The sequence below is a fragment of the Ambystoma mexicanum genome, chromosome 6p (assembly GCF_040938575.1).
Source record: "Ambystoma mexicanum isolate Mex_15411 chromosome 6p, UKY_AmexF1_1, whole genome shotgun sequence".
NCBI lineage: Eukaryota > Metazoa > Chordata > Amphibia > Caudata > Ambystomatidae > Ambystoma > Ambystoma mexicanum.
The window spans coordinates 1,012,447,642-1,012,474,472 of NC_090935.1; the positions used below are offsets into that span (position 1 = coordinate 1,012,447,642).

At 44.1% G+C, this 26,831-nt stretch overlaps 1 protein-coding gene across 1 annotated transcript in view; it reads left to right on the forward strand.

Annotated features, from left to right (window-relative positions):
- SLC27A6 (solute carrier family 27 member 6) overlaps positions 1-26,831 on the forward strand; it is a 678,599-nt gene that overhangs the window by 238,640 nt on the left and 413,128 nt on the right. The window contains exon 3 of the mRNA XM_069625623.1: positions 8,026-8,184. Within this exon, the coding sequence (XP_069481724.1) occupies positions 8,026-8,184 (159 nt within the window). The remainder of the gene's footprint in view (positions 1-8,025; positions 8,185-26,831) is intronic.

Consider the following 26,831-nt stretch of genomic DNA (forward strand, 5'->3'; position numbering starts at 1 on the left):
TCCTCTCTAGGCAGTATTGCTAGAAGTCTTTCGCTAGCTCCACTAGTGTTCTGGAATGAGTGCCGCCTAGCCGGTTGATGCACCGGACTGCAGATTATTGTCCATTCTGCAGAGTATGCAGCAGTTTGCTTTGCCTTTTGCGAACATCTTCACTGCGTATGAGCCAGTTCATGTGCAGCTGTACATCTTCTTGGGACCATTTACTGCCTGTCTCTAGCTGCCCGCATCTTGATCCCCTATCGCGATCTGCTTGCTTCTGATTCTATTACTAGTTCTGGAACATATCTGAAAATAGCCCAGCCGTTCCATGCTTCCATGTTGTGCAACCACTACTGTAGTTTCGTTCTGTTCTCCTCATCTAGGGGTACCAGCTGGTGATATCTCACTCCCTCCTGAAGATGTCTGACCTTCATCCTCTGCAGAGCTCTGTAATGGAGAGGTCCCGGGAACATCATCTCAATTGAGGATGCTAATAGGCCTACTACTCTGGCTAGATTCTGAAGCAATGTATCCTCCTTCATGAGAACTACTCTCAACTTTCTTCATCGCTCTCATCTTCTGAACTGGTAGCTCCAGTACTGCTTTCCGGTCATCTATCACGAAACCGAGGAACTCCTCACGTCTGCTCTGAGTAAGGGCTGATTTCTCTTTCTTCGTCAGAAACCCCCACAACGTCAGGAACAAGCTCATCTATCGTACTTGTTCTTGTAGCTATTGCTCGTCTTGCGCCATCACAGGATTTCGTCCAACTATATCTGCATTCTTATCCCTAGCTCTCATGGCGGCTGCTACTGCCCTAATGACCTTGGTAAATGCTCAGGGCTCTGAGGAAAGACCAAACAGCAGGCTTTTCAACTGCCATGACTGCTCCATCAAAATGAACTTCAAATAGAGACAGTGTTCTGCTACTACCAGTATTATAAGGTATGACCTTTAGGTCTAGTCTTACTAGCCAATTGCTTTTTCTGAGGCAATGGATTCCCTCCATTTTGAAGTGGCTGTACACAAGCCAACTGTTTAGCTCCATCAAATTGATAACTGGCCTTACTTTGCCTTTTCTGTGCACTAGAAACATATTTCTGTAGAAACCTAGTGAATGAGGTTCCCCGCTATCTATAACAGCTTTCTGTCTTAAGAGGTCTAGCTCTGTTTCCAACAGGCTTCTCTCCACTTGCAAGGTGCTCAGCCGTTGGGGTATTCGTGCCTGAGCAGGGATTGCCACGAAGTATAACTGGAACCCTGCAACTGTCTGCAGAACCCAAGCATCGCTTGATAGCTCGCGCCAATGTGCTAGGAACTGCTTTGTCCTGCCGCCTACATGAGGACACTTTCCCAATAAGTGTCTCACCTGGGCTGGCTCTTTGGTGTCTGTAGAAGCCTTGACATCTATGCCCTCAGGAGCATCTGCCTCTGCTTGGGAAGAATGTGTCCTCTTGTCTAGTTTCCCAATATTGTGATCTCGGTGCTTGAGGTCTTCGCTGGGAGCTAAATCGACTGGTCGAGCAACCTCTGATGGCCTGTCGCAGCACAAACTCGGTTTTGGAATATTTTGTGTATAGAGGACTGCACGTTCTCGAGCGCTGTTAAAGTCACCACAAATTTCTTTAGCAAATGCATCTTCAAAAAGTAGGCATTGTGCCGCTTACCCTGGAGTCATACGAGGCTAGGTCCCCGCGTTTATTATCTATTTTCAGCAGTAAACCCCTCCTTTTTTAGCATAATGCGCAGTTCGCATTGCCAAGCATTGTCTTTCCCAGTGCTCGTGACCTGATCAAACGGGGTTCCCCCTGGTTAGGTCATCATAGTCATGTGATGTGTCAATGCCCCTGTGTTTTTCACCCCTGGGTAAGGTTGTATGAGCCTGGGCGAAGCCAACTTGAGGAGAAAGGGATTCTTGAGTTCGTAGAACGCATTGGCTGCCACTTTGGGCTTTCTGTTAAACCCGGTCATTTGACCCAGGGGAGTAGAAGAGGATTTTCTCTTCTGGGTTGGGTTACTCCCCTGTTTCTCAACCCCTTATTCGGGGTGTCTAGTGGATGTACCCTCACCTTGGCTGGCATCCCTTCTTTCTGTGCTTTTTCCAGCGTCTCCGATTGTTTTCTTTTCACCCAATAGAGTTTACAGGATCTCCAACCTGTCCTGTAAGGGCTTCACACCCTGAGCTACTGCCTCAATGAGGGACTCCCCCAGCCCTCTCTTGAAGCCGAGCGTGAGGTCTCTGTCCTCTTCGGGCATTAATTCCTCCTTGCTCTCTTCGCTCCTTTGGCTCTGTTCCGCCTATACACCTATTCTGCAGTCTGTGTGCTCAAGTGTAGCAGAGAGTTTATTTATATGCTTGACCTGTGCAGCCCGCACTGTACAACCACTTGCTGTGCTCTACCATGCTGAAGTCTTCAGACTGTCTCTAATTCATGCCTTGTGGCATCGCACCGTTCCGAGATATTCTCTGTGCAGTGCGACACTAATACGCGTGCGACTGCATACTGTCTCGTGCTTTTATTAAGCTTTCTGCTGTCGTGTGTCGTGGCCACTCTTCTAGCGGACGCGCCCCTTATGATGTGCTTTGGCTAGGATGCTGCCGCTTCCACTGACTATATCTGAAAGGTACTTGGGGCGCCAGCTGGTCTGATGTAAACGTGTTCACTCACGGAACTGGCACACGCTCCCTCTGTTTTATCCTGGCACCGAAGCGTGTTAAACACTGTGCCCTGATTGTTCTGCTGTAATCCCTGCCACGCTCGTGTGCGCTTCTGTGTATTCATCTTTGATGCAGTGTCTGCTCGGGCTGTTTAGAATTAGAAATCGTGCAATGAACTGACTTACGGTTTGCAAGTGTTTTTTGTGCCGCCAAGCATCTATTGATTTATCATTCATGCATCATAAGCGCCTTTCCAGTATATTTATAACGTATTATGCTATAAATTGCAAAACCAGATAACTCAGAATAGGGAAAAGTACTGTAGAGAGGCAGATGTACACGTCATCTATAGAGCCCAACCCCTCACCTCCGTCATATTGGAAAAACAGCAAGCAAACGCTGTGCATGACATCTGGTATCATCCCAATACCACATCGAAGGTATGAAAGACGTTATGCGCTCAGACAACCGTACTGAATATACACCCGAAACTGAAGCGGTAGACATGGCTCTGCAGACACCATTCGACATAGAAGAACTATAAGTAAAGTTGTGACGGGTGCAAAGTTATGTTATGAAGAGAGAAGATGCATAGATTCACTGAGTCTGATGTATAGATTTAATTGAAGCAACAAAGCAAACATGTATGCAAATATGAAGAACAACATGTACACGTAGAAGATGAGTGACAAGAGATGCAGTAGATGTCTATACGCAGAATCGCAAGGTAGATAAGACAACGTAGAAGCTTGTTAAAGTAGGAAACCACGCAAGTAAAGCAGCCATGCTGAGAAAATGTATGTCGGCATCGTACGATAGTAAGTGAAAAGCCTCAAGGAGAGCGACCAAGGCTGCAGAGCTGACAGGTGCTGGAATACAGCTCTGTGCAAGAACAAAGGGTATTTGCTTCGCTCAAGATCAAGTATTCCACAGCAAGAAGCAACTGCAAGGAACGAACGAAATCATGGTCTCTCCACACGTGGTGTAAAACCAGAAGACGAGGCCTAATCATAAAGCACCCGACGATGATGGCAATGTACTTTCACTGCTCTAAAGTTCAGAGGAAGAGAACGGCCAGCAAGGTCAACTATAAAGAAGTAGTCTTGGCTTAGGGCCTAACTCATGAGAGATGGCAGGCTAATTAGCTAAGGAAGGCAGTTGTCGGATGACGTTCCCCTGCTCCAGGGTTTCTTTGCTTACATGCCGCTAACAAACCGAATGTCCAAGGTTAGAAGAGGGTGCCAACTATTCGTGAGAGCTTATTTGATGGTGAACTATACATTGTTGCAGAAGCCTTTCTGCTGCTGGTATTATGCTAGTATCGGTATTTTACATAGTTAGGTGTTTAATGCGTGCCCACCAGATAAGGGGCAGTCAATGATGATATTAACCCGTAAATGAACTGTATGTTCTCTTAACCAATCCCTCTACCCGATAGGTTTTTACTGTTTACCACGTAGGATGACTTCATAGCTGACATACATCGGGTATAAATGAGTGTGTTTGCCAGGTTTCCCTTCTTTGACGAACTGATAATAAAGTTGTATTTTTCCATATTCTTTATTTGGGCCTGAAATCATGTAATTTGTAATCTCATTTGGCACTTGGAATGCTCCATTTGCTATTGCACAGTAATTCTCTGCTTGAAGACCAGCCAACAGATGAGAAAAGGACCCAGGCAGGAAGTGACTCATAAGGATGGAGAGGGTCCAGAGTGGTTAAAGTTGCACAGCAGGAAAACTACTGAGTAGCAGAGACTTATGGGGAGTGGTAGTCTTTCTCTGGCAGTTTTCAGAAATGTTTTTGAAATACTGTTGAATTAAAAAAAAGTATATGTTTTGAAGAGTTGCTGAATCAATAAAGAAGTGAAGCATAATGCCACCTCCGGTCTTGACATAAAATTGCTTTTAGTACAGCACTTTGTTGATGTTTTTGGATCATTTTGATCTATCATTCACAGTCTGCTTAAGTGGACAGTGTTATGTGTTTGTCCTATTTAACGTTGGTTGGTGTATATGTGTTATGCAAAATTGTTGTCATACAGATTTTTGGTGATTGCAGTATGTAGGATTATTTTGGCCTTGTACTGAAGGTTTTCTTTTTCTACTGTGATGTAATACACTGCCATAATGTTCATCTTTGGAGTGACACATGATTTGAGGTAGTTCATAGTATTCAAATCATCTCTGAAAATGTAGATTGCCAATGTTGCCCATTGTTTTGGCACGATTTTGCAGTGATCGTTTTAAATACTGGCTTCTTGTTGACTAAGGTTAACTGAAGTAGATCTCCAAATATTATTATCTGCATGCTTTCAATTGGATATAGGTTATCACTTTTGAGTATTTCTTGCAATCTTGGAACTGAGAAAGCAAGTATACTACTACTTCATTATGAGTACTTTCATGACTTAAGAAACGTTGTGTATTCTATGTTTTTCTTATGTGTACATGTAACATGAAGAGTGTATATTGTAATATCGCCCATATTATAGTCAGCTAGCATTGCTGGTTTCAGTTACTACGGAGGTAACTGGATAATGAAACGTTTCTTATGAAAGTGGACATAACTTTTAGTTTTTTTTTTCTCCTGTACTAATTTAATCTATTATATACTCACGGTTTTGCTCATGTATATGGATGAAACAATGATGTACTTGACCATTTGTGCCTCGTTTTGTTGCAAGCTCTCAGAGTTTCACACTTCATTGGACATAGGATTTGCTGAAGCGGTTTGAGTGTCTTTTGGCACTTCTGTTTTCTTGCCCAATCATTGTGGATTTTTAAGTGGTTTGAAATGTTGGATATTGGCTGCCAACTTTTTTTTAGGTTGAATTCCTGTAGTTTGTCTTCTTTCTGCCATCATAAGAATAGTTGCCAAATACCATAATAATCAGGGCTCCATGTAAGATTTTTTAAATGATATTGTGAGTAAAAATATTACTCATTTTCTCATTGAAGTTATTATTAGGTGAGTACAAATATATTTCAACTATTACATTTAATCCATAATACTTTGCAGATACTAATTCATACAAACAAAAAGGCACATTTTCTACTTTACATTTTCTCTTCAGCTCTGCCAGTAATATTAGAGCTGCTTTTTTTGGCACTGCTCAACTATTATAATTGATCCCAAAGTATTCATGAATCATTGTGGGTGGAATTAAGAGGCACGCTCCTCTGTGTCCATTCTTTCCTATTTTTGTTTTGGGGATGGGGTTTTGCTCCCTATTTTCTTATTGGGAGTATTGCATTTTTATGGAGTAAAAGTGGCTGATATACTGCGTATCTATAGGGCTGGTTTTTGATGATTTTAGAGACTTGTTTAGCATGTTGTCGAAGACAACCATTGGTGGCTTTGCGTTTGTATTGTATTGAACAGTCTCTATATTTTCAGTTGTATCTTTAGAAGTGAGGTTTTGTAAAAAGTCATAAAGAATAATAATCAAAATGGTCAGATTGACTTAAATAGTGGTCATCAAGCATGTTATTTTTCAATATGTCTACACTGTGTGGGTCATTGTGACCAAACATTTCTATTTCAGAGTATGCTTTCAGAACTCCTCTTAGTTTTATGGTATTCTAGGATTATCCATATAATATTGTTGTAAAGTGACCTCGAAGACTCTCGAGGTAAGTATATTTAATAAGTATCTTCAGAGGCTACAGGTTACATATAGTACATAGGAGTTGGAGCCGCTGTTCCCTACCACCCAGAGTACATATTCCAACTGACAATCATTCCAACTCTCAACGTTCCGAGCTTCGTCAGTGACATCACACTCTCACTAATCTAACTATATACACCACAATTTTTCTATGCAAACTTGGTCTTGTTGATCTATCTGCTATTTTAAAAGTACCACATTCTCGATGGTTTCGCTTAATTGTTTAGTGGTAATTTCTTTTCCTAGAACTTGCAATTGAAGTGCCCCTGCTTTGGTTAGTTATGAATTTATATATCGACTCCCTGAGCTATTTGCATCAAATTGCACATCCATCTTTTCCTTGCACAGATGCAAGATCATTGCCAATAGTTCCTGTCTGCATCATATGGTAGGGTTGCGACTCCAACTTGGAGTCCTCATGCTCCCTAGGTCCCAGCAGTGTTTTATCTGGTATTTGAAGGAAATACAGGGTGGTGCAGCCTCTGCTGCTAAATTCATTTAAACAGCTCCCCCCTGGCAGAGAGGAAGAGGCGCAGAGCGCCCACAAAGTAAAGTGGGCAGATAGTTCACCCAGGCGAGTGGAAGGAGCAGCCTGTACCACCATTGCAGTAAGCAAAGTAACTCCTGCCTTGTGTCCCTGGGTGAGACTTGCCAGTTTGTAAAGCGACCCCTCCGCTCCTGGACTAATAAAATGTAAGCGCCCAAGTGAATGGACTCCTGCCGGGATCGACTTGACCACATAACAGGGTTTGGTTGGCTTGCACCTGGTCGGAGAAACAATAAACTATTATTGCCCAAGTGAGTGGTCTTCCCAACTCGATGATTGTGCCTACTCTTGTTGCCACGATACCCAGTGTGTCATGAGCCGGTCATGCACCCCCTCCTCCCCTGCTACCCACAGACAATGGTGTGTGCGATGTTAAACTGTCATCCTGCATTGCCCAAAGAGGACTCAGTAAATCTGTACATTTGATGATGTGATCCTGCATGTTATTGATGTTCTTAAAGTGGTCCCAGTAATTATGGGTATGTGAAGCTGAAATCCGGCAAATGGTGTGCATGCTTAAAGTGGATCCAGTAGGCGGGTCACAGTGTTATGGTTTCCTTGTGATGCGTTTGCTGACTCTATGGTCAACTGTCCGAGAAGGTGTAGGTAATTGTATGTATGTAAGGTAATACTTTGTAATGCACCTACGACTGTGAAATTGGGTAACATGTATAATGCAGATCTGTCATTTTGTTTTGTTATAAAAAAGGAGTGTGGTAATGTCACCTTTAATAGAGTGTCATGACTGGCCCCCAATAAAAGACGCCTCAGCCGGCACGTGTGGCAGAACGCAGGTAGACTCCATGAATGGCACTTCTGTCTTGCTTCTCATTTCAGGCCTGCAGGCTGACACTGTGTTATCACGGTACTGCAGCCCTGGCCTGCGAGTAGGCCCTGTGTGACCAGGGTACTGCAGCCAAACCAGGGATCTGTGTGTGTGTGTGTGTGCAGCTTGGGTGCCCCCAGGCCACTCTACAGCGGTGTGCTCACAGCCATGTTGAGAAGTCTAGGTGTCCCCGGCAACATGTGGTACTTGCTTGGTACGTTCACGTCACTCATACAGCATAATTAAGAGCAAAGCATGAAACAAATCTTTAATTGACTACCAATAGCCCAGTAGAGCTCCCTGATTATATTTTTCAATCTAAAAAACATTTCTTTTCTTCACAGGATTACCAAAGGCAGCTGTTATCAGCCAGCTCCAGGCCATCAAAGCGGCGGCCGGACTGTGGGCGTTTGGAGGCACTCCAGACGACATCATTTATGTAACCCTACCTTTGTACCACAGCGCAGCCTCCCTGATTGGTTTGGGCGGCTGCATACAGCTAGGTATATTTAAAAGTATTTAAAGATTGTTTTTTAAAAAAAGGTGAATGGAAACTGTTTTGAATTGCCACATTTAACGTGTGCTACTCATAAACTGTAAGAATACAAGAGCACTGTGGAAATACTGTATGAAATACTAAGCTCAATGCTGCATTTACCCGAAGCACAGCAGTGTAAGAAGGATATGGGGCACGTGGATGCTGTACATGTGTGCAAGGTACTCAGTATTTTATATGTGTCAAAAAAGCCCAGAGGGGTGAGCACACATCCCAAATAAGCGAACACATTTCGAAGCAGTCACATGCTTTATCACCACTGAATGTGTTGGTTTATTTTTAAAAACACATCTCTACTTGCATGGCTTTCATGGCAAGATGATTGTGGTGATATTTTGACCAAGCGCTCATAAAGGCCCCTGGGATTAAGGCAGGTGATGCCTGGGAGCTGAAGTCCTTGGTCATGGAGTTTGTATAGTTTTTAGACTTTGCCCCTAATCCCAGCCCTGGCCCTAACCTGTTAGTTTCATGGAGAAAAAATGTTGTTTTGAGCAGTTACCAATATAACAGCTGCGGCTGGTCATTTATGAAGCAGTGGGGTATAAGTATTTTGTTTGAAGCGGTGCATAGCAAGCCACACCCACACAGTGCATTGAAAGACAACACTCCATCATCACCAAACTAGCGTTGCGCCCCCCCCCCCACCACCTCCCACGCACCTGGTCCTCTTCTTCACTGCCATTTTCCACCTGAAACTGTTCCCCTGGAGATCCCTGCCCCACCCCCTCACTCCTCACTCCTAAAGAACATACTATCCTCATCCTGCTAAGGCAGCGTTGCAAGATCCATAATTAACCACTCTATTATATAAGGCATCTTCCCTGAAGCTTTCAAAACTTCTCACGTAAATCCCCTTCTCAAAAAAACCCAACTTGGATTCCCATCCTTCCATCCAACTACCGCCCTATCTCGAACACTCGCTTCGTCAAACTTAGTCCGCCCATCAAAAACACCCAGCGCTGCCTCTACACAGAATCAAACTGCCTACTGGACCCTGCACAGTCGGGTTTCAGACACCTCTGAGGAACAGAATCCCCCCTCGTCTCCATCCGGGATGACAAAAAAGAACAGCAGACTCGGAACGCTGTGCTGCACTCATTCTCCTGGACCTCTCTACAGCCTTTGACACTATTGACCACTCCCCCCTTCTTGACAGAATCCTCTCCCTAGGCATTAGGGACTCCATCTTGAACCGCTTACAAATCATGCTCCTCTCCCCTTGCTCCTCCCCATCCCGCCATGTCTCTAAGGGGGTCCGACAGGGTGCCTCCCATTACACCCTCCTCTTGAATCTATACATGATACCCCTCTCCCCACTCATCCTGTCTCATAACTAACCTGTTACAACTATGCCGATGACACTCTGATCATTTTCAAGATTCCAAAGTCACCGGCCTCCTGACCTCTCGTCCTACCTGTTTGAAATAGACTACTGGATGACGGCCAATCACCTCCTCCTCCATCCTGGTAAAACCAAAATCCTTATCTCTGGTAAAACCTCTTACCTCAACCCACACCCTGGCCACTCACCATAGGATCCCTGCCCCTAGCATCTGAGTTGGTAAAGAACCTGGGATGCTATTTGGATTCATATGTAGCTTCCTCTCACCACGTCAACATTGTGTCCAGAACTTGTCACTTACAACTCTGTATACTCAGACGAATCTGCCCTTGTTTCTCTTACCCTCACAGAGTCTCAGCAATCTTTGCAATCATCCTCTCCCGCATAGACTAGGCAAACTCCCTATATTTATGCTCCCCTGCCTATCCACTCAGAAAACTACAGCTATTCCTGAACTCTGCAGCCAGACTTCTTCTTGCACTCTCACCAAGAGACCACATCACTTCTGTCCTTGGAGTGCTCCACTGCTTTCCTAGTAGCCGTCTACGACCTTCAAGGCCATGTGCATCACACACTGCACCCTCCACAAAACAGGCCCAGAATTCGTCCAACACAAGCTTGCATCCTACCAACCCATCAGAAACCTGAGATCTGGCTCTACATTCCTCCTTGTGATCCTCCATTCAATTCCACCAGAATTGGAGTATCCTCCCTCTCTGTCCAAGCTCCCACCCTCTGGAACTGCTTTTCTCTGAACACCCACAGTGATGAGAACTACCTCTCCTTCCGAAAGGCCTTCAAAACCTGGCCTTCCCTTCTCACACTTGCCTAATGACAACTAGGCCTAGATGCAGCTGATGCCTCCCCAGTACACTGTACAGAGAAAGGTAAAATACAATTTCAGAAAAGACGGGTCGATCTGATCACACAGCTACAGCAAAGGCAAAGCTCCAACTGGGCCTCAAGGTACGCAGTCTTGCACCACTTCGATGGATTTCAGCCGAAGGCATGGGTATCCATCCATCCATCCATCCATCCATCCATCCATCCATCCATCCATCCATCCATCCATCCATCCATCCAATCACCCACCCATCCGGACGCACTCTCACCCATACACCAGACTAAAACATAAAGCACAGCATCACTGCCATCAGAATGCATCTACGATTGATAACAAAATGTGGTCTAGCTGGACACATAACAAGTCTCTTGCACTTGTGATCTGTCCTGACCACCTCTCAGAATGCCTCCACATGCCTGACCATCATGGGTCGCTTACTGCGGCTGGGCCAGCCCACTAAATTCCCTATCTTGGCCGAGTGCACACATGCACTCTGATCTTTCAGACAACGTTCCCGTATCTTGAACTTCAGTTCCGCAAGGGCTTCTCCATCCCCCACACAAGTGCATTGTGCCCATACTAATGGGATAAAGGTGCTATATAAACGAAAAACTACTACTACTATGTCTCCTAGATAACCAGCCTAACTGATGATGGGCTGGGGAGGTGGAGGTGAAGAGGGGACGGTTGAAGCGAATATGGAGAGCAAAGCTGAGGACTTTGTTGAGAGGTGAAAACGCAAATTTGGTAAGGCCATAGAGTAGACTGTTAGAAGTCATTCTGTTGTTGTCTGTTTTCTGTTTTCGGTTCATCTGGGAAACGGTGGGTGGCCAATTTTCTCTCCAATCTGTTCAGTACTTCTGATGCCGCTAGGAGGACCCCCATCTTCACCTCCAGGCATCAAGAGTATTCATCCACTGTTACCAGGAGGTGTCCGTCATTGCTTCATTCTGAGAAAACAAGCAATGATGTTGTTGCCATGGCTTCATGTTTGGAATTTCACTGAGGATGGCTGAGATCTAGTCGCGACTTCTTCCTGTTTGGCATGGGGTAGGTCATACTTCTGATTGGACGTTTGCATTGATGCCAAGGAACAACAATGCTTCCTTAATGCTATTTTAACAACCCCTTGGCTGGCATGCATGTAGAGCATGACTCTCCGAGACACAATTTGCAGTAGCACAATCCAGATGTTTCAAAGCAGCAGTACTTCAGGTGTTACTGACTGTACTTGCTGAATTTTCCTCTGCACTTAAATGATTTTCGGTGGGCAGTCATAATTTCGAAAAAAAAAAACACAATGTCGACAAAAAAATGTAAAAAAAAATGGCGACTTTCGTTTTTTTTAATTATATATTTATTTTAGGGGTTCAGGAGTTAAAAAAAGGGGAACATTTAAATAAAAATTTAAAAAAGGGGGCTTAGGGGCAACCCCCCATTTCGAAAAAAAAATGCATTGAAAAAGTCGACATTTTTTTTCGACATTTTTTTTTCGAAATTTTGACTTTCGACATTTTTGTTGTCGGAATTATCACTATGAACCATGATTTTCCATGCCTCAGGGTCTCGGTTGCTATTTACTGCTACCACATTATTCCATTTTCTTTTGGAGTAATTCTGTGTAGCCCCTTGAAAGCACTCATCTCGTTGAGTTGCCACTTGCATCTCCTCCAGAAATTGAGCAAATATCCAGCTTTCTACTAGTATTCTGACTTGTAATGTAGTTCTGACCATGTCTTTGCTTTTACTATCTATATCAGTGAAGTGGTGCTGTGACAGTCCGCCATGTTGGTGGCTTGGGGAAAACATTCATCATACTTCTGTGATCCTGCATTTGTAAGGCCCATTCCTCAATCCTTGGGGTGGTTTTTGAGCTGAACCAGTGAATAGCAGGACCAATGGTTTGTGATCTTCTACTTCAGCAAAAATGTCCACACAGATGGGAGCTCCACAGTAGGACAGTGCCTCCTTTCACAATGTGATGATTATTGCTATTCTGTCCCAGTAAGTGATTGAATTGTGTAGGTCAATGGCAGAACGTCCATCGTAACATCCTTCTGCATCAAGTCTTCGCCCAACCCACAGGGTGAAGATCAACTACTGTGTCCATCATGATGAAAATAGGCCATTGTGGTTTCATCAGAAAAGGTCTTCTTGATTAGCAAGAATGCAGTTTCCTGAGCCTCTGTCCACCTCTGTTAACAAGATTCTTTTAGCATTTCTCTGAGCGGTTCTGTTACCATTGCCAAATTCAGCGTGAATCCTCTCCAGTGTCACAATCCCTAAGAAACTGCACATCTCTATTACAGTTGTGTGTGCCAAGGCAGACTTGATGTCCAGGACCTTATTTTAGGTAGGCTGGCACTTCCTCACTGGAGAAGACATGCATGAAAAATGCCTGCTTGTCTTAATAGAATTCACATCTTTCTGTATGTAGCATCAGGCCGCTGTCTTGTAGATCGCTGAGCACAGCTTGGAATCGATTGTGATGCTGTTTTTGTGTAGCATGGAATAAGAAAGTAATGTTGCTGTCTTTGATTACCCGCAAGAGACCAGCTATTATTTTGCAGATCTTGTTCTGGAGAACACCCTCCCCAATGTCACACTGAAGCTAAGCCGCTTTCATCTCCTCAAGCCCATGTGTGTTGAGGTGGTGGTGATGTAAGCAGAATTTGGATGTAACTGTGGGATATTTTGACCCATTCCAATGTGCCTCACTACATCACTTCACTGCAATGGTGAAGGAAACCGCCGAAAAAAGGGATGCGCTGACTCCTGTGCACGCCAAAACCTTGAAACTGCATTTGGGTCACAACCAGAAAAAGGCTAGACACCCTGCACACACAGTCAAGGAGGAGGTGAAAACAGAGTTCTCACTGAAGGAGCATGCCACTGGGCTCTGCAACATTCAACATGGAGCAAAGTGAATGAATTGTGCTGAAAACCGAAAATGCCTTTTAAAATGTTAGCTTTGCAACCTTAAAAAGTGCTGTTTTTGGCGCTAGATCCATTAATTTCCATTGAATCATTGTGATTAAAAGGGTACTGCAATGCCCAGGATCATCCAGTGTGGCTCAGAGGAACCGGGCCTCATTGACTGACAGCTCTATAAAATGTATCTAATGAAAAAGAAACCCAGGAACCCTTGTTTTCATTTTCCACAGAGCATGGCTAAACTTTGCAACAAGTAACCGAATCAGCTGTGCAGAGAGAAACTCTAAACAAAGACAGGATACATGTATCCAGACTACAAACAATCCCAGTGCTCAAAGGAAGAACTAATGCTGACTAAAATGTGTATGTGCTGCAGAGGAAAATTTGGATTTAAAGAAATCAGTTTAATGTGCTTTTTCATGAATGAAGTGCAAAATCGCCTGTTTTTTAAAGCATGTTTTGTTGAAAGGCCTAATTCTTTAAGAATGTCAAAGGATTGCTATTGTGAATAATCCACCTATAAACTGTGTTCATTTTATATGTTTAAATGAAAGATTTTGGTGAAACTTGAAGTTAAACCCAGTCTTCAGTTAATTAACTATTTAAAAAAAAATCTGCTCAACAGTCCTTAGCCTGGGAAAGGTTGACACTTCACTGCTGGCAGGAAAGGCTAATTACTGTTGGGAGGCCCCGCATACTCATGACAAAGACTTAATTAGACATTTGTCTGGGCCCCAGGCAAAGACAATAGCCGGCTTGAATACTCATCCTTCCAGGAGAGGGGCAGGAAGCTCCACTCTCCAGGAAGAGGGCCCTTATTCAACTTCAAAGGACTTGCCATTTTCTCACACTTGGGAAGAAAGAAAAAAAACTGACATGTGATTTTTGGGTTTAAAATGCTTATTTGGCCACTGAACTTCAAGACATTTATCTTGGCAGCAAGAATAAGAAATGGAGTGAAAAGTACATGCATCTAAATCTGAATTTATGTTAGCCATTTGAAAACTTGGTAGAATTTCTTACTGCGTAAGGAACAGAAGTTACAAAGAATGACCAATTGCGCAGAAACTATTAATGCTGCATATATAATATTGTGTACCCATGTTCTAGGGTTGATTGCACATACATGTACCGAATTAGGAAATGTTAGGACAAACCTTTTTATGGTTAAAATTGGAAAGATTCAACAGACAGACAAAACTAGGTCCCACCGACTTGGGAGTTGGATGTAAATGTGACCCACGAAATATGTAATTTATGTATCCAATTTTCTTAGCGGGCATAATTACGTAAATATGTATTTGTGGGAAAATTAGATTTTGGTCCCAATAGTTATGGGAGGTTTCCAGGTAATATCATAAAACATTACAACCCTTTCTGTCATCCAACCAGTAAAAAGCAAGGCGGGAACTGTGCTCTTGCCCAATCATAGCCTTGTGGGTTTGAAGTTTGCTCCTACTATAAACTGAGTGATGTCATTTAGCAGGATAAATAAGGGAACCTGACAACACAGACACACACTGATTCCTGACTCCATCCTGATTTCCGCATGGCACCCTGTTCCTGAATTCTCCATCTTGTTCCTGATTCCAGATTTCTTTTCAAAGCCAAGGCCTCAGCATTGCTGAACCCTTTTCAGCTAGGCCCAAATCCTGAAACCCTCCCAAACCCTAAGGGAAGCAATTGATCCAGTTTGGCTTGCTTCCATTAATACTTGCCTGCTGAAAATCGACATCTCACTGAACTCTGGTCTCCAGTAACCAGTGCAGTCCAGTCTGAGCTGCCCGTCCAGTTGACCAGAACCACCCAGCTGACCTAATTCCGCCAGATGTGCCCTGCTGTCTGTAGACCCGATCCGTAATGACCAGACCCCTGGATGGTCCAAAATCTTAAATTAAAGTGGACTGTAAGTATCAATAGGAATCATAGTAAACCATAGCATATATTGCTTACATTGTCCTATCCCCATCTATAACCCATCCTATCTTTTAACTTAAGAACCTATAATATTGTCAGAACCATTCTTGCAAACCTGTGTGTGATTCTTAGTGTTGGCACAGATATCTTCTTTTCCTTTTTGTTTTACTAAAACCATAAGCCATTAGTGATTTGGATTAAATAAAGTAATTCACATCATGACGTGAAGGTTTACAAGCGGCCATGTAACTGTGGAGATTCACGGGTGGCATTCTCTTTTTCTTAGTCATTAATCTAGTTTAAGTAAAATCCATCTGTCATTTTAAAACCGATTTCTGCTTTTCTCTGTTCTGTTTTTCTCAAAACACCTCTCATTCAAACTTGCATAACTTTCTCAATTTAATAGTTAGAGACTTAATTTCAACTCTGACTTAAACATAAGACCTTCAGCTACATCCCAACCCCAGAACTAGTGTATTTGACCCATTTTTCTTAAAAACTATTTAGTGAATTTTAGGCGGGAATTCGCATTTCTGCAAAAGGTTTACACGTGTGATTTTCAATTCCAATTATTTCCAAACTTCCATAAAGATTCAAAGTGTGTACTGTTGCTCATACTAAAGCTTATGGTGGTTAGCATCTTTTCATTGTTGCTCCCATAGAGATTTATATCAATTTAAGGACTTTTTGCACATTTTTCATTGTTTTGCTCAGCCATTTTTTTTTTTATTTTCATTTTGAAAGTGTAAAATTTCCTAAATGTTTTTCTCTCTTGTTTGGGCACGGAAGATTGCATTCAAACCCTGTAAACTGTTCTTCATTCCTGAATACCCGCTGCTTCCTTACACCTTTGTAGAATTGCTTTTTTGTGAGTTGAGAAATGTACAGGGGGAAATCTTAACTTAAGTACTATCTTTCAAACAAGCCACAACTGTTTTCCTCTGTGTTTTGTATTCTGTATTGCTCAAAAGTGAAATCAACTGCATTCTCTACTTTCTTATTTGTATTGTCACCACATTGGTGATTGCTGCCCCATATATTAAAACATATGTTTGATTTGGATTTCATATAAATAAATAAATATTACCTTTACCAACCAGCCTGATTCCTGGTCCACTGTGACCTCGGGGTATTTTGAGCAGGGGTGTGATATGAGTGGTATATCACTCAGAATACTGCACCTATAGACACAATAAAAATAAGTATTTAATTTGCGCACTGCATACTAGGCTGAGAACAGGGTGTATTGCCTAATTGAAATCCTTAGTAGCTGATGGTACCCTGCATTGGGAACCACTTGACCCCATTGAGTTTGGTTAGGATTTCTCCCTTGGTAGGTGTTTGGGCATTCCCTCTTGATGGCTCTGTGGGAAAGCCTTATACCCCACGCATATCCTCTCCTCCCCTTATTTACCACCGGGGAGACCAATGGTTTGGGCTATTGCAGCTAAATGATGTCCTCCTTTCCAGCTTTTTTAGCTCTCCCTCATCCTTTTAACATAAGGGGAAGGGGGAATGCCGTAGTACCACCAGCTTACAGTGTTGTCCCTCTAAAGGCATATTTTGCTCAAAAGTATCCAAAACCTTGGAGGCTGCACAGAATTCTTCCAGCATGTCATCCAGCTTAGATACTGTTTGCTGGAATGTTTCTGCAGTGTTGCTGCTCAGTGATTTATTAGTGCCTCTTTTTGTCATGATCATGTAGGTGCCTATCCCACGTGAAACATGTTCCATCTCAGATCATAATGTGCGGAGGGGCGGGATGGGAGTGGGTTGCCATAGACCTAAATCCTTGTATGTGTTTTTCTTAGTTTTGGCCTTGTCTTGAACTGTTATAAAGGTTCCCTGGCCATGACAATGATGGTTCCGCCTGTGCTTATTAGAGCTTTGAACTCTAGGCCTTGGATCACAACTTTGCATTACGGATGACTGTTTTTGGAATTGGTTGCTGCTAGAACCATTTCATAGAGTCCTCTTTTTATCTGATGGGATTGCTTCCGATTTGTTTTCCTGGCTCTGGCAAGTGTGCATGAGGCCCTCTGTGGCTTTGTTTTTGGTCTCCTTCTGGCGGTGAATCTGCATTCTTGTACAAAGTGATCAATCTTTAAACTGGATGAGCATGTCTGACCATGGGCTGAACATGAAACTTAATTTTTTAGTTCACTGTCACAGCAGGAGCATGCCCCTGTTGGATGTAGAGTTAATGCTATATTTGCCAATAGATGCAGTGGTTTCACACTGATATGCTCTGTGTTTATGCCACTCTTATCTTTAATGTGTTTGTGTTTCCGTTTGTGTTGCCTGCACAAGTCTGGGATCAGAGCAACCTAGATTTAGTATAATTTCCAGTGTCATTCCTGGTTGCCTTTTCATGAGGCACCTTATCTTGGGGGACAAGACACCCTTGAATTATGTAAGCACCTGCTCTTCCATCTGCCATTCCTTGTGCAGGTGCAGCCAAATTCTTCCAGATATGCATGAAATAGGTCTATGGATTCCCCCAAGGCCTGCTGCCATTGTCTCAACTAGTTAAGGATGGGTCTGTTTTTTATGGTATTGAAGTAATTCGGCAGCCTGGCCATACACAACTTCCATCTGCGTGCATTCGCTGTGGGAACATCAGGTGGCAGGAATGCGGGATTGAAGCCCTTGATAGTCCCTTCATTGATCTGACATGGGAGCTGCCGCATCATCGTAACCTTCGCCAGCCATCTGTTCCCTGTGCTAGGTCTGTGACTTTTTCACAGATGTCACTGAGGAGGCATAGCTCTCAACCTTTTGTGTTGTGAAAATGTATGAATGTATTTTATTTTGTTTTTTGGTCAGGTGAGGGCCAATTTAAGTGAATTGACTTATTAGGGGGCTTGGTGGCTGAGTCAGCTGATTGCAAGGCAGGTGACACCCACCAAAAGTGTGTGAGTTGAGGGCTATGGAGGTGGTGACTTGGAGGCCAGATAGTAGTAGTTACTGGAGGTAGGGGGCAGGATATGCTATGATAATTTATTTATATAGCGCCTATACGCAATGTGTTTCAAAGCGCTTAGGAGTGAGGGAAGGGAGCAGAAACAGTCTGGTAGGGTGCATGCAGCAGTCAATGGGTTTGGCTGCAGAAGTGAAGTAGTGAGACCGCTGGCCCAGGAAGAGGCATCGGGTTTGGTGAAGGTACGGAAATGTAGGAAAAACAGTGTATTGCTAGCCATGTGTGGTTACTATCAGGTGATGCTGTATGTGAGGCAGTTTTCACTTTGAGGATAAGAAAATGGCACTGGATTTGGCAAAACCTTTCACATTCGGTGATAATGGGGGTTATGACTGCCTCTTTTTTTCTGTGCAGGTTGTTTGCTCTGGATTGAAAGACTGTATTGGGAGAACATGCATCAAAATGAGGCGTCAAGACCAACCGCATGCTTGTGTGTATGTGTAGACCGTGTACTGAGGTTTTTTTTACTTGTTCACAAACATGAGGGCATTGTTATTGGTCTTTGTGCCTCTAAGGCACAGACAGGGACACTGGCGAGGGAGGAAGAGGGGGAGTCAAGGAGGCGATGACGGTTAGAAGCGAACGGTTAAATAAAGTGGAGGTGCTTTTATCCCGCTGGTGTTGCGTCCTTCTTTCAGGTGAAAGTGTCATTTGCAACAACTGGCAACGATGATTTCTGCCCGCACACCACACCCCTCACCCTCTGCTTGGAGCAGTGATTCCACTCTGTCCGTCCTCTTCCAGGCGATCCCGCCTCCTGTGTAGCATTCCAGGAGCGCACAGTGATCCTGCCGAATGCCCGCGTTCTGTGGCAGTCCGCCATCATCCTTCTCCATAATATGCATCCTGCAATCCTGCAGTGCCCGGCGATCCCGCCATGGGCCTCATCCTAAGTAGCCATCTGCCACTCGCTGCGCGGCACTTCCGCCATCGGCCCACTCCTGAAGACGGCACTCCACACGTGCAGCAAAGGCTGCTCCTTACCTACTTACTACAGCAGACAGTAAGTGACCAGACATTGCGCGATCGCCGAGCAGAGACTGTTACCCTCATACTGCTCGCAAGAACTACACAGCAGCTCCACCCCACCCCACCCCACCCAAAATAAAAAAAAAACCCAAAAAAAGAAATTAAACAGGAGGGAACCAAACACACAGCAAAGACAGGACAAAGGGCACGTCCCATTAAGTACTGTGCCACATACCCGTTCTTCTGGCCGATGCAGAGGGTCTGCCACCAAAAGGGCAACACCGTAAACCACCAGGGAGCAACATCCCAAACCAGAGGATGTTGCACCACCGAACCCAAACCACACCATGGACACATGCAGTTGGGCTCAGTTCACAAGAAGGGAAACCACACATCCCCCCCCCACCGCCCACTGCTACCGTCCCCACATGCAAGGCGGCACTTCTACGCAAGCCACTCCCGTTCACTCTGATGCCCCAATCCGATAAAAGGCCGAGGTGGATCGAGTGGGTGGAGGATTTCAGCCACTTTGTAAAAGTGGCAGGAGAAGAGAAATCCCCGAATCTCAACAACATGTTAACCTGGTGGGCAGCGAAATCAAGACCATTGTCGAAACTATTCGAACAGAAGACAAGACAGATTTCACTACATTGATCACGGCCCTAAACAGAAAACTTATAATCAAACACAACAGAGACTATGAAAGATAATCTTCAATCAATGTGCCCAAAACCCAGAGGAGACCATTGATGAGTTTGTCACTCGCCTAAGACTAAAGAGCACCCAACACCAATTCCACTTATTTTCCAACGATGAGGCAACCGGACTACGCGTAACTGAAGGATGCCTATCAACAGTCCTCAGAAAACAACTACTAAAAAACCTCTCTCCATTGATGAAGTGAGCGAGATGACTTGCGGCTTCCATTGGAGAAAAATAAACAAACACCAATCATGAGAAGGGAGACACCATTGCTCCATCCAACCGATACCTCAACGACCCACAGACCGGGGGACGATACCCAACAGAATGACTAGCGAGATGGGGTTCAGAACCCAAAGACAATGCTCCCGGTGTGGCATGAGCTTCCCACACTCGGGGACCTGTCCAGCATTATCACAGAAGTGCTCCAACTGTGGCAGGGAAGGGCATTTTCAATCGGTTTGCAGAGAAGGGAGACCATTCCCCACTCTCCGACTGAACGCTCAGCCTCCAACAGGTCATACAGCCGTCCATTGCTAAACCGCAGCCTACCAAAACCGACCAAACATACCCTAGTACCAAAGCAAGCAGCTATGCATCAGAGCAATGGATGAGACCTCCCCACAAGACAGGGAACAGGGCTATGACCAGTACTTCCGATTCGAAGATGAATATGACGAACCACCAAACATGTACCAAATGTATGTTGACCAGCACCTTTACATCCAGCAGCAAGCAGGGGGTGAATTCGACCAAAGATACCTGGATGAATACGTCAACCTCATCCAGGATGACCATGAAACAAGAGACATGCCCAGAATAGCAGTAAATCTAGGCAACAAACAATTCATTTTTTTCATTGACTCAGGCCCGACAGTTAACATAATGGGGTAACAGGAGTTCTTGCAAATGCCAGAGAGGCTAGAACTCTCCAAAGCCAATTCAAGGATCTTCCAATGGGGAGCGACACTACTGTTGCACTCAATCGGACAGTTTAGGAAACGCCTGATACACAACAGTCTAACATTGGACACCACCATCCACGTCATACAGAGCCCCACGAAAGGCTGCTGTCTCCTCAGCTATCACACAGCATGCTGCCTTGGGTTCATTGACATCCATTTCCAGGAAGACGAGGTGATTGAGTCGACCATGTTTGCTGGGAACAATGGAGAATCAGTGTGCATAAATAACACCACCCCGAAAGAACGAAATTACATCACAATAGATAAGATCTTGGCCAGATTTCCAGACTTGTTCAGAGGCCTAGGGACACTCAAGGGGGTACCTGTAAAATTACACATCGACAAAAGTGTCAGACCGGTCCCTCTTCACTTCAGAAGGGTAGCATTCCAGCTCTGCAGTATCAAAAGAACTTGACCAGCTCCTCCAGGACGGTATCATAGAACCAGCCACGATGCCCACCCCATGGGTATCCTCACTAGTCATCGTACCAAAAGAAGGAGGACGTTTGAGATTATGCATTGACATGAGAATGGCAAATACCGCCATACAGCGGGAACGGCACTCAGATCCGTGCATCGAAGACATGATTGTGCTATTTAACAAACCAACCACATTCTCAAAACTCAATCTCAGACTGGGTACCATCTGCTGGAACTCCAATCGGACTCAAGAAGTATCACTACATTTGCCATGCATGAAGGACTCTTCCGATATTGGTGACTAAATTTCGGCATCTCGTCAGTCGCAGACATTTTTGAAGAGGCCATAAGGCAGGTAATTCGCCCGATCAAAGGCGCATTACATTACATCGACGATATTCTTGTTTTTGGAACGTCGCAGTAAGACCATGACACAGCGTTGCTGGCGACATACGAGGCACTACACAAAGCTGGCCTGACACTCAACCTGGAGAAGTGCAGGTTCGGTAAGGGGAAACTAAAATTCTTTGGCCACATCTTCTCGGATGATGGCATGACACCTGTCCCAGACAAAGTCAGTACCACCACTACAGAAACCAGCTTCAGTAGCGGATATGCAGTCATGCCGGTTACTGCTCACAATAGTACGCCTCCCTCTCCGAACCCCTAAGAAGATTGCTAGAGAAAGACACTCCTTTTCAGTGGTTGAAAGACTGTCAGACGGCATTTGACAACATCAAAATGGCCCTAGCCGAGGCACGTCGTCTTGCATACTTTGACCCCACATTGTGGAATCAGAAAAAATACAATATTACGGCTGTTACACCAAGCAAAGGAAAATACACCGACGCGGCTTGTAAAGATTCCCAGAATCCTTATTACAAAGTAGTCAACAAAGTACACAAATAGCTATTTGGCCGTCAATACATCACAGAGACCACCAGCAGGGTTCAATGTGAGCAGTGAGCAGAATTTGCTAGCTGGACATCGGCGTATTTATACAGTTTGTTATAATGATGTCCAGCCTCTTACAAGTTAATAATACGGTGGGCTAGGGTCGCGCCAGGTTCACTTTCCTAATTTACATATCTCGTGCATGCGGTTTACTTTTGAATACATTTACTAACCCACTCTATTATTCTTTAATTTAACGTTACACTCTTTACATATTGTTTTAATACAGATCAAACAAATGTTTCGCATATCGTATTTGGATAGCATTACTGTTCTTGTATACTTGTAGTTTAACATTTGCTAATTGAAGTAATTCCCTGATCCCGAGGTCAACAAAGGACAAGGTCTACATGACCCTAACATGTAGCCTGAAGGCAGGTTGGACATTAACCCTCCTACAGAGGTTGAAGAGGTTAAGGCAAAAACAAGAGCACACGACGGCCATTTTAGACTACAGGGTGACTTTGTACAAAAACTAAAATGGCGGTTCTAACCTAAAATGGAGGCTCGATTTACTTGGGGTCATGACCTTGTAGTACGGGTTTCCTCGCAAAGCGACTGGGCATAGGCCAACATATACAATGAGGACGAAACAATATTATATAAGTTCTAACAAACCCTCCTTTTGGCCTATGCCAAGCGCTATACTACCTTCAATCACTTTGCGACTAACTCCACATTTCAACATCACGGAAGGAGTGGGGTTAACAGATACATTTTCCAAAGGTAAAAAGTCTTCTAACGGATATGCTTCCTCCAGATACCATAACCCAAAACCAACAGTTACTAAAAATCCAGTAATTATCACAAAAAGGCAACAATACACTTTGGGGGTCCCTTTACATGCTTGATCATTGTCTCTGCTAGTCTCATGTTTATCTAAAAGTTCGGTACGAGCGATAGCGGGTGCAGGCATTGGCGTCTTCAACCGAAAAAACACCAATTGTTCGTTTGCTGCTGACTCCAGTCGCGCGTCTTCTTAATGTCTTTCCCACAACCCTTAGCCAACAGAATCTTCCCGTACAGTCGGGCCAAAAGGCAAGCCCTCAAATGATTTTCTCAATCGCACAGTCAGACCATGCTGTACGTTTACTTGCTTGGACGTAAATTATATTTCACAGTTTCTGGTGAGGACAAAGTGTCATCACTTCCTCCTGGAAGTGGCGAATGAACAGAAATGGGATCAGAAAAGGATTGATCCGGAAGTTCCACTGTTGGGGAGTGCGGAGACAAGATGGCCGTTTTGTCCGGCCTTGCAGATTCTGAAGCGGTCTCCGATTCTCCCTTGTTGGTTGTTGCTGTTTCAGGCACGCTAGTTACAGCAGTGGGAAGGGATTCTGTATCTTCTGTATCGTATGGCCTGGGCTGTGGGATCCGTTTGGTGTGCGTCGCATGGATCCAGTTCTTACGACCCGCTACCCGCACAGCAGTCTGGGTGACTAGCAGGACTTGGTAGGGACCCCTCCACCGAGGTGCAAGGCAAGACAACCTCTCAAAAACCTTCGCGAGGATCCAGTCCCCCGGTCGTAGACTGTGACCGGGACCCTCGTAGCGTACAGGTAATGCCTCTCGCACCTGGTGATAAATTGAAAACAGATTTTTAGTCAACTGGTTACAGTAATCTGAAAGAAGCACATTTTCTATGTCCCGTAGTGAACGGCTTTTTGGCAAACCCCAAATATTAGCAGGTCTCCCCATTACCACCTCAAAGGGAGAGAGCCCAGTCTTAGTTTGAGGGGTTGTTCTCATCGATAGTAACACGATCGGTAAGGCGTCCGGCCATTTTAGCTTGGTGCCAGCACACGTCTTAGCGAGTTTGTTCTTTATGATGCCGTTATGCCTTTCCACTAATCAGGCACTTTGGGCATGTCTGGCTGAATGGAACCGTTTGTCAATCTGTAATCCTTTGCAAATTTGTAGGATTACAGTAGCGTTAAAGTGTGGCCCATTATCTGACCAGATGACTCTCGGCAGCCCGAACCTAGGAAAAAACTCTTTCAACAGAGTTTTTGCCGTGGTTATGGCCGTTGCATCTCTAACGGGGAAGGCCTCAACCCACTTACTAAAGGCACAAATGACAACCAACACATATTTAAGATTGTTACAACGTTCCATTTCAATAAAATCAAAGTGAATAACCTCAAACGGGACAGATGGTGGAGCGGAACTTCCTCTAGGAGTCGAGGTACCTTTTCCTACATTGTGCTGCAAGCAGACCATGCAGCTTTGGACAAAATGCTCCGCAGTTTTGAAAATCTTATCATTGGCCCATACACTGTGTAACATTGTAGTCAATTTACGTGCACAAACATGTGTCGGACCATGAGCCGTAATAACTATCATTGTAATGTAGGCGTCAGGGAGTAACCATTTTCCTTCAATATTGACTACCCAACACCCATCGTCATCCAATCTCACTGCATCCTCAATCCATCTCTTAGTTTCCTCTATGGTAGCATGTGCTTGAATATCTTTTACAGCATCGATACTTTCAACCAAAGTGCAAACGTTTACAATTTCTTTTACAGCATACATTTCTGAACTGAAATCAGTGGCAGTTTGTTTACCTATCTGATCAGCAAAAGCATTCCCTTTTCCTACATCATCTGTAACCTTTTGATGTGCTGAACATTTTATGATAGCTAACTGAACAGGGAGTGCGAGTGCTGAAAGTAATCGCACTATTAAAGTGCCATGCTGGATTTTTCTTCTGTGCGAGCTCTAGAAACCATGTTCTTTCCAGAGTCTACCGAAATTGTGGGCCACCCCAAAGGCATACTGACTATCGGTATATATATTTACTGTAAGCCCTTCAGAAAGTTCACAAGCTCGAGTTAACACTATAATTTCTGCGGCCTGCGCAGAATTATGCATAATTCTTTTAGTTTCCACAATCGTGCTTAAAGTAGTGACAGCATAAGCAGCCGTGGATGTACCGTATGGAAGTTTAAAACAAGAGCCATCACAAAATAGCTCTCCTTGTGGGCTATTCAAAGGCGTGTCTTTCAGATTGATTCTGCCTTTAGTCTCCTGTTCTGTCATATAAAGGCAATCGTGTGACGTATCGTCACCATCAATAGTATCTTGCGAAAAAGGTAAAAGTTCAGCCGGATTTAATACACAATGTTAGTTCATATCTTGTCAATCGTGCAGAAGTGAGGTGTTGCGTTTGAGTTCTATTCAATAAAATATCTACGGAGTGAGGTACCATTAGGGTTAACGCATGACCCATGACCATTCCCTCACTCTGTTTTACAGACGCAGCAGCAACAGCGCGCAAACATCTTGGCAAAGCGCATGCTACAGGATCAAGGGCGGAGGAATAGTAACCGCACAGCCTATTATTCCCTCCATGCTCCTGCGTTAATACAGCCAAAACACATCCATCACGTTCATGCACAAACCATACGAAGGCCTTGTCATAATTTGGAGTTCCTAAAACCGGCGCTGAACACAGCGCGGATTTGAGCAAATCAAATGCTGTCTGGTGTTCCAAAGTCCATGGCAATGGCAAAGAAATGCCCTTCTTTGTCAAAGCCAGCATTGGTTTAATCGTTAACGAAAAGTTAGGGATCCACAATCTACAATAAGAAGCCATACCTATCAGGGCTCTAACTTCCTTTTGCCTATTTGGGACAGACCTGCCAGAAATAGTCTTTATTCGTTCAGGTGTCAACCGTCTTCCCTCCTTTGACAGGAGGTAGCCTAAATAGGCGACCTCCTGACAACAATATTGGAATTTTTTAAGTGAAGCTTTGTGGCCATGTTTCGCTAGATGACAAAGCAACAACATGGTGCCTTCTTTACAGGCGCTCTCAGAATCAGCAGCCAAGAGGAGGTCATCTAGATACTGTAGAAACGTGCAAGTAGTAGGCAACTCGAGAGTATCGAGCTGCTCTTTCAGTGCCCTACTATAAATACTTGGACTCTCGGTGTACGCTTGTGGTGCACGAGTGAATGTAAACGATCGTCCACCTAGTGTAAACGCAAACAAATGCCTGCTATCCTTGTGTATGGGAATACTGAAAAATGCGTTTTTAATATCAACAAAGCTAAAATGAGTGGCAGAAGCCGGAATCATGGTTAGTATTGTTGTAACATCAGGTACAATCGGAAATTGAGGAGCCACAATTTTGTTAGTAGCACGTAAATCAATTATAAAACGAAAGGGAATCGCGTTATCACCTTTTTTGTATACTGGCAAAATGGGGCTGTTACATATGCTACCCGTAATCTCCTCAATTACTCCACGATGTACAAAATCAGAAACTATACATTTCAAAGCTTGTTCGCCTTCAACTGAGATCTTATATTGCGGGATGCGAGGCAATTTTACTCCATGTTTCAAAATAATTTTAACAGGTTCAATTTGAAGAATGCCCACATCATTATCATCAATTGCCCATAAGCATTCTGGGACATTACTGAATTCTGGCGGTAAAGGTCGAGTCAAAAACTGAGAGGCGAGTGATTGCTGAGGTGAAATTGTTAACCGAACTCCGTCCGGAGAACAATGTATTACTGCATGCAATGCCTTCAACAAATTTAGCCCCAGCAAGTTCTCCCC